The sequence below is a fragment of the Scylla paramamosain genome, chromosome 6 (assembly GCF_035594125.1).
Source record: "Scylla paramamosain isolate STU-SP2022 chromosome 6, ASM3559412v1, whole genome shotgun sequence".
Lineage (NCBI taxonomy): Eukaryota > Metazoa > Arthropoda > Malacostraca > Decapoda > Portunidae > Scylla > Scylla paramamosain.
Window position 1 is genome coordinate 7,080,001 of NC_087156.1, and position 12,235 is coordinate 7,092,235.

At 40.5% G+C, this 12,235-nt stretch overlaps 1 protein-coding gene across 5 annotated transcripts in view; it reads right to left on the reverse strand.

The window, feature by feature from the left end:
- The window catches only part of LOC135101270 (kin of IRRE-like protein 2), a 350,738-nt gene that overhangs the window by 206,753 nt on the left and 131,750 nt on the right, over positions 1-12,235 (reverse strand). For all 5 annotated transcript variants that reach the window (XM_064004974.1, XM_064004970.1, XM_064004972.1 and 2 more), the window contains exon 4: positions 1,684-1,887. In XM_064004974.1, coding sequence (XP_063861044.1) covers positions 1,684-1,887 — 204 coding nt within the window. The remainder of the gene's footprint in view (positions 1-1,683; positions 1,888-12,235) is intronic.

Genomic DNA, 12,235 nt, shown 5'->3' on the forward strand with positions numbered 1-12,235 from the left:
GACCATCAACCACAGCAAAACTGTGGTGATGCATTTCTGTACCTCCTCTGTACCAGTGCCCCCTCCCCGGCTCACAGTGGGCCCTCACCCCCTCCAGGTGGTCCAATGTGCCAAGCTTCTCGGAGTCACGGTGGACGACCAGCTGACCTGGAAGCAGCATGTCGCCAGCACCGTGAGATCAGCTACCTACAGGCTGTACATGCTGCGCAGACTCAGGTCGCTGGGGACGCCGACAGATGAGTTAAGGGGGGTTGTACCTCACCTTCATCCTCCCCAAACTCATGTACGCCTCCCCAGCGTGGTCCTCCTCCCTCACACACACTCAACAGCTACAGCTAGAGAGTGTGCAGAAAAGGGCGTGCAGGGTCATCCTTGGCCCTGCATACACCACCTATGAAGAAGCCCTGACCACCCTGAGTCTGTCCAGAATATCCACCAGGCACCGAGAGGCTCTGGAGAAAGTTTGGGAAGGGACTACTGCATCATCCGCGTCTCAGAGACATGCTGCCGCCCCGACGCGCCTCGCCCTGTCCGTGCCACCAGACACCACAACAAAATAACGCCCCTGAAGGCGCCGCGCACGGACCGGTACAGACTCAGTGCGATTCCCACCATGGTGCGAGCCATCAATCGATAGTATTTCCCTCCTAGATTAGTCTTACCGTTAGGATTAATGTTAAGTTTTTCCCCATCCCCTATGTACATTTTCAGTTTGTCAACTGCCTAAATAATAAACCGTTTATTATTATTATTATTATTATCCCCACACACATACCCCCCCTTCTCTCTCTCTCTCTCTCTCTCTCCTCTCTCCTCTCTCTCTCTCTCTCTCTCTCTCTCTCTCTCTCTCTCTCTCTCTCTCTGTCCCTCAGACACATGGCGTCCCATGTACCTTTGATTCACATACCTGGGATAAACAAAAGGGACATCGAAAAAAAGAGAGGCACTGGCATTTTTTATAAGGGTACACGTAAAAAAAAAAAAAGGGAAAATAATTAACATTTTTTACCTTTGAAAGTTGCGAAGAATAAATTGCCAAAGTAAATGCAGGAAACAATAACTGTTAAATCCACTTCAATTGTATACTATGAGGAAGAAGAAGAAGAAGAAGAAGAAGAAGAAGAAGACGGAGAAGACGGACAAGAAGATGAGGAAGAAGAAGACGAAGAAGAAGAAGAAGAAGAAGAAGAAGAAGAAGAAGAAGAAGAAGAAGAAGAAGAAGAAGAAGAAAAAGAAGATAAAAGGAGACAACAAGATAAAGAAAAGCAGATTGAAGAGGAAATAATATTAAAAATGAAGAAAAAAAAAACAGAAAAAAAGAGAAAGGCAAAAAAGAAGAGAAAAAGAAATATGGAAAGGGAATCCAAAGATAGAGAAGGAAAACAAAAGAAAAAAAAGAGAACTAAGTAGCAGGAGTGATTAACAGGAGGAGGAGGAAAAGGAGAAGCAATTGGTATAAAGTGAAATTAAAATGAAGATAGGACAAAGGTAAAAAAAAAAAATAGACAAAAAAATATATATAAAGACAAAACAATAGCTGGTAAAAAATAACAAAAGAAAACAACAACAACACGAATTTCATAGTAAAAAAAAAGAATCATGTGAGAAGTGATGGGAAGACAACAAGAGGGAGCCTGAGAGAGTGACAGAGGCAGCAAGATAGCGAGCGATGTTCACACTCACAGTTCATGTCGAGCGTGGCGGTGGCTGTGGCGGGCATGGAGCCGTTGAAGTTGAAGGCCCTACACTCGAACACGGCATGGAGGTGGCGGCGGGTGAGCTGCGGCAAGGTGAGGGCGGCGCTGATCACTCCAGGCGCCTCCTCCGTGACCGGTGCCTGCCACGCCTCCTCATTCACGAACCACATGACAGTAGGCGTGGGACGACCTGCACACGGACACAAGCACGCAAAAAACAGAGAAAGTTATGTTAGTTGCTGTATGATGGAGCGTATACATATATTTACATACACTCGCACTCATCAAGTCTCTCTCTCTCTCCTCTCTCTCTCTCTCTCTCTCCTCTCCTCTCTCTCTCTCTCTCTCTCCTCTCTCTCTCTCTCTCTCTCTCTCTCTCACACACACACACACACACACACACAACACACACACACACACACACACACACACACACACACACACGCACGCACGCACACACACACACAGAGAGAGCGAGAGCGAGAGCGAGAGAGAGAGAGAGAGAGAGAGAGAGAGAGAGAGAGAGAGAGAGAGAGAGAGAGAGAGAGAGAGAGAGAGAGAGAGAGAGAGAGAGAGAGAGGCTTAGAGTTAGTTTGTGGGCTAGAATGGAGTATGCATAAGATATATTTGCACACACACCCACACACACACACACACACACACACACACACAACACACACACACACACACACACACACACACACACACACACACACACACGCGCGCGCGCGCGCGCGCGCAGCCACGCGTTTAATTAATAGGATAGAATAAAGTTTACATTAATTAGTGAACAAATCTTCACACACATACATGCCAACCAACACAGGCACACAGATACAAACACACACCTACCCATATACGCGCTCGCGCGCACACGTACACACACACACACACACACACACACACACACACACACACACACACACACACACACGTAAACATCCTTCATGCACATATTCAATTAAGAAAAATATATCAACAAAAATATATATTCAGGAATGCAAGATTAATAATCGTAATATTAAAATTCCAATACTACAAAAATAATTAGAAACAATTTTTCCCCCAAATTATCGCGCCCTTTGATAAAAAGCTGGGGCCCCCGTCAAAGAAATGGTAATAGGTACCATCATTCTAATTTACGAAACTACGGAATTAGAAAAAAAATATGTATCCGTTGGGCGATTTTTTTTTTTTTTTTTTGTCTGTCGAGCACTATTCACTTATCTGTGTGTGTGTGTGTGTGTGTGTGTGTGTGTGTGTGTGTTCATGTGCGTGTGATTTGTATATATGTCCCCTAACGTACACACACTCAGGCATATATACTGTGTTCTTTCATTTAACATCATCCAACATTTGTCGTCACGGCACTCCACTGCTTCAGCATTGTATCAGTACTATGCCTCATCGACTTATTCCATTGAGTGTTCTTGAGTAAAAATTACAGCTCATCTTAAATACAAAAATGGAGGTATTACCAGAAGCTGTCAATTAGTACTTCATTATCTCAGGATTATCTATTAATCTACTGCTCTTTTCTCTCTTGAAAAAAAAAAAAAAGGACAAAGAATAGCGACTTTTTGGAGTGTGGCCCAATCAGTATTACCATTATTATTTTAACAACAACAAAAATAACTATAAAAACAACAGCTACTACAACTACTGTTGCTACTACTACTACTACTACTACTACTACTACTACTACTACTACTACTACTACTACTACAACTACTACTGTTATTACTACAAATAATAATAATAATAATAATAATAATAATAATAAACAATAATAATAATAATAATAATAATAATAATAATAATAATAATAATAATAATACTATTGCTGCTACGACTACTAAAACTATTTGCTATTATTTTTATTATCACTGTTATAATAATTAATACTAAAAATAATAAATAATAATAACAATAATAATAATAATAATAATAATAATAATAATAATAATAATAATAATAATAATAATAATAAAATTATTATTATTTATTATTATCATTAGTTATTATTATTATTATTATTATTATTATTATTATTATTATTATTATTATTATTATTATTATTATTATTTTAATTTTCAACATCAACAATTCATGTCAACATTGCCATCATTGTTTATGTAGCCACCCATATTTACTTTCTGCTCACAACAATCAAAACATCGCTCACAGCAGGCAGAACCCTTCAAAGAGAACTTTAGCAGGAGCGGCAGCAGAGAAATAATGAAACACGATACTAACAAACGTTCACGACACGCCAGCTGGAGCAAGGCGCATTCTCAGGGCCAGACACTATCAACTTATTACCAATTGTCCGGTGAAAACAATTTTATCACACCCACCAAGACCCTTTTCATCTACGTCCACAACTTTGCCCACGTATTCCGTCACTGGAAATTCTCTCATTCATTCTGAAAAACAAACAAAAAACAAGTAAACATTCCCTACAAGAGGCAAAGAGAGCTATACCATTTTGGAAGCTCTGACGCAACACCACGGCTCTTGTCCAATGCCAGTCCACTAACAATGGCGACAAGCACACACTGAGGCTCAACACGGCAGACCGGACGCGTATCAAGGCATAAAAGGGATGACTTTTAACAGAAAGGTTAACGGTAAAATGACAGTAATATCTATTTCAAATGGCATTAATATTGCTGTTGATGTTATTATTTTTATTATTATTATTATTATTATTATTATTATTATTATTATTATTATTGTTGTTGTTGTTGTTGTTGTTGTTGTTGTTGTTGTTGTTGTTGTTGTTGTTGTTGTTGTTGTTGTTGTTGTTGTTATCGTCATCACTGCTAAGAAAATTAACGATTATTACTACACTATTTACTACTGGTAGCTTACAAACAAAAAATAATAATAACCAATATCAATCTCTTATTGTAATGGAAAACAAGAACCTTTCATAATCATCTTCACCTATCTGTGTATGCTTCCTGTCTACTCCAGACCAACGCAGCAAATCTTTGTTACTATTACTATTATTATTATCATTCATTATCATTTGATTACTACTACTACTACTACTACTACTACTATTACCATTATTATCACTAAAATCAATAGTCTTCTAAAACGGCTACTTTAGGACAACTTTAATTCACGAAATGTTGACACCAGAGTATCTGCTACTTTATCACACTTATTTGATTACTCGTCTTCACTTCGACAAACACATATAAACATAAAAAAAAAAAAATACCCAATCATCTATTCACACATCCTGCCTCAACCGGCTTCCAGACTCTCCTCCCTTCTTTTTTTTTTTCCAACCCACTGTCTGGCTGGAAACTGGAAACTCGTTGGAGCGCGAAGAGTTCAATATACAGGAACACACAGACTAACAAACAGCGTAAGGGATGACAATAATACGTTGAAGCATGCGCTATTACATGACATTCAGCCTTGTAATGATGAGGCTAAATTATGCATAAACTCATTCACTCTCCTTTTTTATTTTATTTTTTTTTACGTTTCCAGCAAAAAAAAAAGCTTTCCCCCTCCGTCTCGTTTCCAGAATGTAGTCATAAAAAAAGGGGAAAATGGTCGAAGTAGATTGGAACGAACCGAAGCGTTTGCCTCGAGCTTTGGAAATACTGAGTCATCCATTTTTTTTCTGGTTAGTCATTTACTCATACAATCAGTCAGTCAGGTAGTCAGTCAGTCAGTCACTTGGTTGTTCATTTAGCCAGTCAACTAATCAGTCATCTGGTCATATAATTAATTAGTCAGTCAGTTGGTTGACTATTCATTTTGTTACTTAGTCAATCAGACAGTCATTCATTCACTGTTCGTTAATTAGTTGGTCAATTAACCAGCTAGTCAATTAACAAGTTACTCAGATTTTCAGCTTGCCAATCACGTCGATAATCGATCCGTCAATCAGGCGATCAATCAACAAGTCAGCTAGTCAAGTCACTATCTTATTGACTTTTTTTTTTATCCAATCAGTCAGCCATTCATATTCAATTAACCAGGCATCCCGTCAAGATTGCCAGGTCGGTCATGTCAACCCACCCTGTCAAGTCAGATAAGACAATCAGCCAGCCATCAAGCCGACGAACAAGTCAACCAACCAGCCAGCCAGCCGGTCAAGTCAGTCAACTAACCAGCCAACAAGCCAGCCAGTGAGCCACCCATCCACCCAGCCAGCCAACAAGCCAGCAAGCCAGCCAGGCAACAAGCCAACATGCCAGTCATTCATCCACCCATCCAACCAGCCAGTCAGCCAACAAGCCAGCCGCCATTCACCCAGCCAACCAGCCAACAAGCCAGTCAGCCACCAAGCCAGCCGGCCAACCAGCCAGATAGCCTGCCAGCCAAATCAGTCAGTCAGCGCAGTAATTCGTCAGCGCCCCGAACATGCACGGTTAGTCAGCAGCCTACCAGACAGGCAGCCACTCAGTACAAACACAGAGCACAAACACACAGTCCCAAATTACGCTTGCATCCCTGTCCTCCCTCAGTTGTCCTCTTCCCTCGCCTTTCTCGCTTCCCACGGCTCCACTATTAGCATCGCACTGGGTTTTACGTCTATTCTTCCTCTCCTTGATTTACTGTACTGAGGCTGAGTTGATTGACGTGAGCAACAAATACTTTGACAGTATCTCCCGCAGATTAGGCCAGAAACACAAACTTACTCGGGTTAAAGTGCCTCTTCAGATAGTTTGAGGTAATAGGCAAAAGTTTCATTAGGTCTTGTGTAACGAAGCTTTGGGTTAAAGATATAATTCCTTAACGTGGAGAGGAAAAATTTATAATGTGTAAGACTGCTGGAAATAACTGAACTTCCATCTAAACAGCAAGAAATACAAATACTTTTTTTTTCAGGTTAATAAAAAAAAAAATGAAAATAATCGATAGTATAATAGTAAAATTTTCCTTTTAAAAATAAAAATGATCTGAATGGCCAGACGGGAGTGACACACTGTTCTCTTCAATAATAAATGTCGCCTTTGTGTAAATTTATCTGACAGACGCATGCGTGTCTGGAGGCGACACGGTAGACGTCACCTCAATTCTCGTGTCAAAGGAAACAGTGTACTGGTCCCAGGGTTATGACACTCAGGTATCACAATCTAAATTCCTCATGGATATGTTGACTAAGTTCCCAAGCCCGATGTCATCTTGTACCCCAACAGTCACACTACACCAGCGCAACAAAACATTAGCCTACAAAACTCTAGATGCTGCTCAGATCACGTGAATTTATGTACAATGAAACGGACAAACGCTTTGCTGTGGAATGTCGTCTCACCTTTAACTGATAACTTCAATGGATCCATGTTTTTTTATAAAAAAAAAAAAAAACGAATGAAAAAATTATATATGCACTTTGAGACGAAGGAGTGCAAAGTAAAAGTTATACCAAGAGGTAGGAGATATGTTGATGATATAATAACGATTAACTATACTATGTAACAGAAATGAGAGAAGCTTCTTCTGGGCTAGTGTACATAAACGCCTCACTAAGTGTTATCGCACAATGAAGTTAATTTAAAAATTTAATAAAACATGATAAAAGTAGATTCAAACAGTTGAACTTCTAAGTATCAGCTTAAAAAAAAAAAGCTCTATCAGCAGCATGACCTATTAGTATTATTTTTTTTAAGTAAATGTTTTGTTTCTGTGAAATAAAGAAAAGTTTTCACATCTACATATTTTTCTTATATATATTTTATTTATTTATTTTTTATTTTTTTACTTTGGTATATGAATATTATTGGACACAAGGCTTCTCTTGAGAATTTTATCGGCGTGAAGTTGCCAAATACAGCAGGTGAATGAAACCCAAAGGGAAGCCCATTTGGCCTTTGTCCGCCAAATTCTTTGTTTGCATATGATTTTATCGTGGGTCTGAGTTAATTAAGGTCAGAAAAAGGGACTTTATGGATGAAAAAGTCTTATATAAAAAAAAATGAGTACAGGTCTTTTGTTAAGTCTAAATAGTGACCTCAAAAGCCCTTAGTAGTTTCATTTTTATGTATAATTTTTTGCAGTCTCTTAAATCTTTTTAAGTACACCTTAATCGTGAAAATCCTTCATATATATACCAGCCGTGGAATCAGCGAAGGGATACAAGTCATTCCGACCACTACCTGATTTATGTAATGTGTCTGATCGTCAAGAAAAGTTATTAATGCACTGATGGCAACTCTGATACCGGGCTGCTAGTTATCGTCGTGCTGTGTCCTAAGTGTTAATGATCTCACTGTATGAACTGTGATGTGATATGACGACCTTAAGGTGCAATAAACAATACTCGACCTGCCACCGGATTTGCTGGGCTTTTCGACTGACTCTCTCTCTCTCTCTCTCTCTCTCTCTCTCTCTCTCTCTCTCTCTCTCTCTCTCTCTCTCTCTCTCTCTCTCTCTCTCTTTCACACACACACACACACACACACACACACACACACACACACACACACACACTTATGATTACACCAAGAGAGAGGACATAAAAAGAAAATTATTCATTGATTAAGCGGATTGGATTTTTTTATTCCTGTTGTTTAAAATCCACAAAACTTCTCTTCCCGTGTTCTTTATCTCGATGAACCCTTTCTCGGGATTACTGGAAGGCGATTAATCATTCACACACAGTAAACATACGTAATTATAGTGAAGTCTGAGTATTTAATATAGAAACACTCAACTCGACAGCAAACATGTACACACAAACCTAATACAATAACACCCGCGTTTAAACGATGTACACACACATACACACACACACACACACACACACACACACACACAGAGAGAGAGAGAGAGAGAGAGAGAGAGAGAGAGAGAGAGAGAGAGAGAGAGAGAGAGAGAGAGAGAGAGAGAGAGAGAGAGAGAGAGAGAGAGAGAGAGAGAGAGAGAGAGAATCAATCATCTCAAAGTCATTGATGTGAGAAATTCTTCATATATTATCACTGAAAGACAGCAAATGCTTCCCACCTACCCCTCAAATATTCCCATTTTCTTCCACAGTAATAAAATAAAGAAAAGAATGCGTACTCCTCTAAAAATAAAAAGAAAAAGAAAATACAAAAAGAAGAGGGACGCACGATCAAATGCATGGATGCTGTTGAGCTCGCGCCTCATTTTCAACTCTATTTTGGTCTTGTTGCTCTTCAATGAAGGTGTGGAGGAGGAAAACGAGGCATCCAAGAGAGAAATTTCCCCGGCCGAGAACACCTCCTGGCGATGGAGCGTGTTACCTGCTGCTTGCGACACCTTTACCCGCCTGTCTCTCTTTGTGTATGTTGTCTCCGCCTGTCCATCTGTCCTCTCTTTGTCTGTTTGCCCATGATTATCTGTCTGTTTCTATCGGTTTTGTCTGTCTATGTTATTTGCTTATCTGTCTTAGTTTCTTTGTTTCCTTGTGTCATTTTGATTGTATATGTATTTGTTTGTTTGCTTGTATCATTCTGTATACGAGTATATGTGTATTTGTTTGTCCGTCTCTCTCTCTCTCTCTCTCTCTCTCTCTCTCTCTCTCTCTCTCTCTCTCTCTCTCTCTCTCTCTCTCTCTCTCTAGTAAAGTCTGTCATTGTTGTTGATGTTAACGGCTCAAAGTTCCGGAGGCAGCATTGCATAATAATCTTGAAGCTAAGGCCTCACGCTCTATTGGCAGACACAAAGGGGGCTCTGCTTATCACTCCTAAATCCATTATTTCACACAATTACGCTCCCATTCTGAGCCAGTCGACGCACTCAAAAGTGGCATCCCATCAAGCTGCCGTCAATAAATTCTAAGCTATAACGAGTCCTTTCGGCACCATTCAACCTGTAAGTTATTGTTATTTTTTAATCAGAGGATAAAAAAAAAAAACAATGAGAAATATCATGATAAGATTTCAAAGTTTACATTTTATTTATGAGCAGGAAACGCGTATTCGGAAACGTTTTTGGTATATTTTTCTATTATTACTAAGACATATTGACATTTTTGCCTTAGAGAAGAGGTTAACCGACTCATGATGTGGGAGGGATATCATTCCTATTATAGAATGGTTCATCTTGGCGGAGGAAGTTAAGTGTGTTTGTAACTTGCAAATTGTTACACTTACACGTACAATTATGTAACGTTGCATGCACTAAATTGCTCCTTCAGGCAACAGAATACAAAAGTTGGTATGCCTATGTTCAGAGACTTCGTGAACTCGGCTGTGTTGAAAGGAAAGACAATCTTGAGCCGATTCCTTGTATTAGGATGCATTTCCTTGTTAGTCAAGGAAGAACCTACGCAGCAGTAAATGTCTCTATCCACAGAATTTTTGCACTTTTTTTTTATAATTTCTCTGTCACGTATTCGTATAATGCAGCGCTTCAGATAGTCAGTCGGGAAATTAATGAGTCAGTCAGGCTATCAGTTCATTGAGTCAGTAAGTCAACAAGTCACATGAGAAGAATAGGAATACCAAGCTGTAGTGCGAGAGATCAGAAGAAAAGGAGTCACGCGCCTTCAGAAACTTGTAAGTACAAATGTCTCAACAACACAAAAGGTAGCCTGTACCGAGGACACGACTGAGACCTGTGAACAATTACGACTTGTGGCTTGACCTGTGTGTGTGTGTGTGTGTGTGTGTGTGTGTTTGTGTGTGTCCTAACTATCTCCTTAATTAACCTTCTCGCTCACAACCAGGACTTTCCTATATTTTTTTTTCTCTCTCTCTCTCTCTCTCTCTCTCTCTCTCTCTCTCTCTCTCTCTCTCTCTCTCTCTCTCTCTCTCTCCTCCAAGACAAATGATGAGAGTTACAGCATTTACATATATACATAATATTGAAAGTGGACACCAGCGGGGAGTTCCGAGTGTAACGAGAATTCTGATTAAACAAAAGACATTATTTAGCTCCCCGCCTGTGCTTTCTCTCTCTCTCTCTCTCTCTCTCTCTCTCTCTCTCTCTCTCTCTCTCTCTCTCTCTCTCTCTCTCTCTCTCTCTCTATTATGAAGCACTGTGGTGGTGTCATGTGACGCAGTAATAAAAAGAAGTGGATTGAGGTGTTATAGAACAAGAAAACAAGTAAGTTTCTGTGCGGTAGGGGTTGTGTGTGTTTTGTACTGTGTGTGTGAGTGTGTGTGTGTGTGTGTGTGTGTCCGTCCACCATCCGCGCGTGTGTACCATTGTCGACCCTGGGTGGGAGGCAGAGCAGGAAGCACGAGAACACGCTCTCCTCTGCCCGTTACGAGGCACGGTCACGAAGCACACATTACTGCCGCCGGAGACGCCTTAAGCTTCCACAACACGTCGTAGACTGCGGTGCTATTTACGACTAGCGTCCGACCCTGAATATCTGAGGGAGACGAGCGGCAGTGCACCTTAGCGGGGGGAGAGCTTGTGAAGGGCGGGGCGAGGCACGCGGGGGCAGGAATTAAGGGGTGAGAGGAGGGCCACCGGGGAGGAGGTCTCGGGTGTGCCTCACGAATCATCCCGCGTCATGCATGATAGATCAGCTGCAATTTATCTTATCTCTCTTGCTCAGGTATCATCCCGCTTGTTAGGGAGGAGCGTTTAATCTTGTTTCTTCCTCTAATGGACCGTAATCTGTCTCGGGTAAGATAAGAGATTCGTCATTATACTTTTACTCTGATGTAATTACTACGATGAGTATATTGGCCGACGTGACGTGAGAGCGGGTCGTCTGCATAGAGAGAAAAGCCTGCTGTTATTATACTATTGTTCTGACTCTAACGATGGCTATTACTACTGACACTACTGCTGCCACGACTCGAACCACTAACACTACCACTGCCACTTCTTGTGTTAGTGGTAAAGCTGTACCACCATCATCACTTCTACCACCGCCACCACCACCTCCACCAGTGCTGCTGCTGCTACTACTACTACTACAACTACTACTACTGCTACTACTACTACTACTACTACTACTACTACTACTACTACTACTACTACTACTACTACTACTACTACTATTCCTTGTTACGATCGCTCCTAGAACCTAGACGATTTTCCTTCTTAACACAATTTTTTTTTCTCCTCTCCGTACGACTATTTTGGCTGTTGCTGCGGCTTCTTTTTATCCTATTTTTGTTTTAGTGCAGGCGTTCTCAGAGACACAGGTAGTATGCATGGCTATTTGTCATACCTTTTCAGCTATGTTTACTGTTGATGCCGTTGCCTTCTCCTACTGCTAATGCAGCAGTGTAAAGCGCCAAGAATATATGATCGTTGTAAAGTGCAAGGAAGATATGATCGAGATCTTATCTCACAGCACGGTGACACTGACACATATTCACACTTATTTATTGATTCTAAACGTGAAGGAAGGTCAAGGCCATCTTTCCATTATGCAGAGGAAGATTGCCTGTCCATATGGGGTGAAGGATAACGTCAGTTCCTATATTTCAAATTTGTCCTACAAGTTACGCCACGCTTCCATGAAACCTCGATGTCATTAATTTAATTGTAAAAAATAGTGTAAAGAAAAATGCAGCCGTGCACTTTGTAATATTGTTGAACCCAGATATTAAGTTAACTCGTGAAGACAAACACAG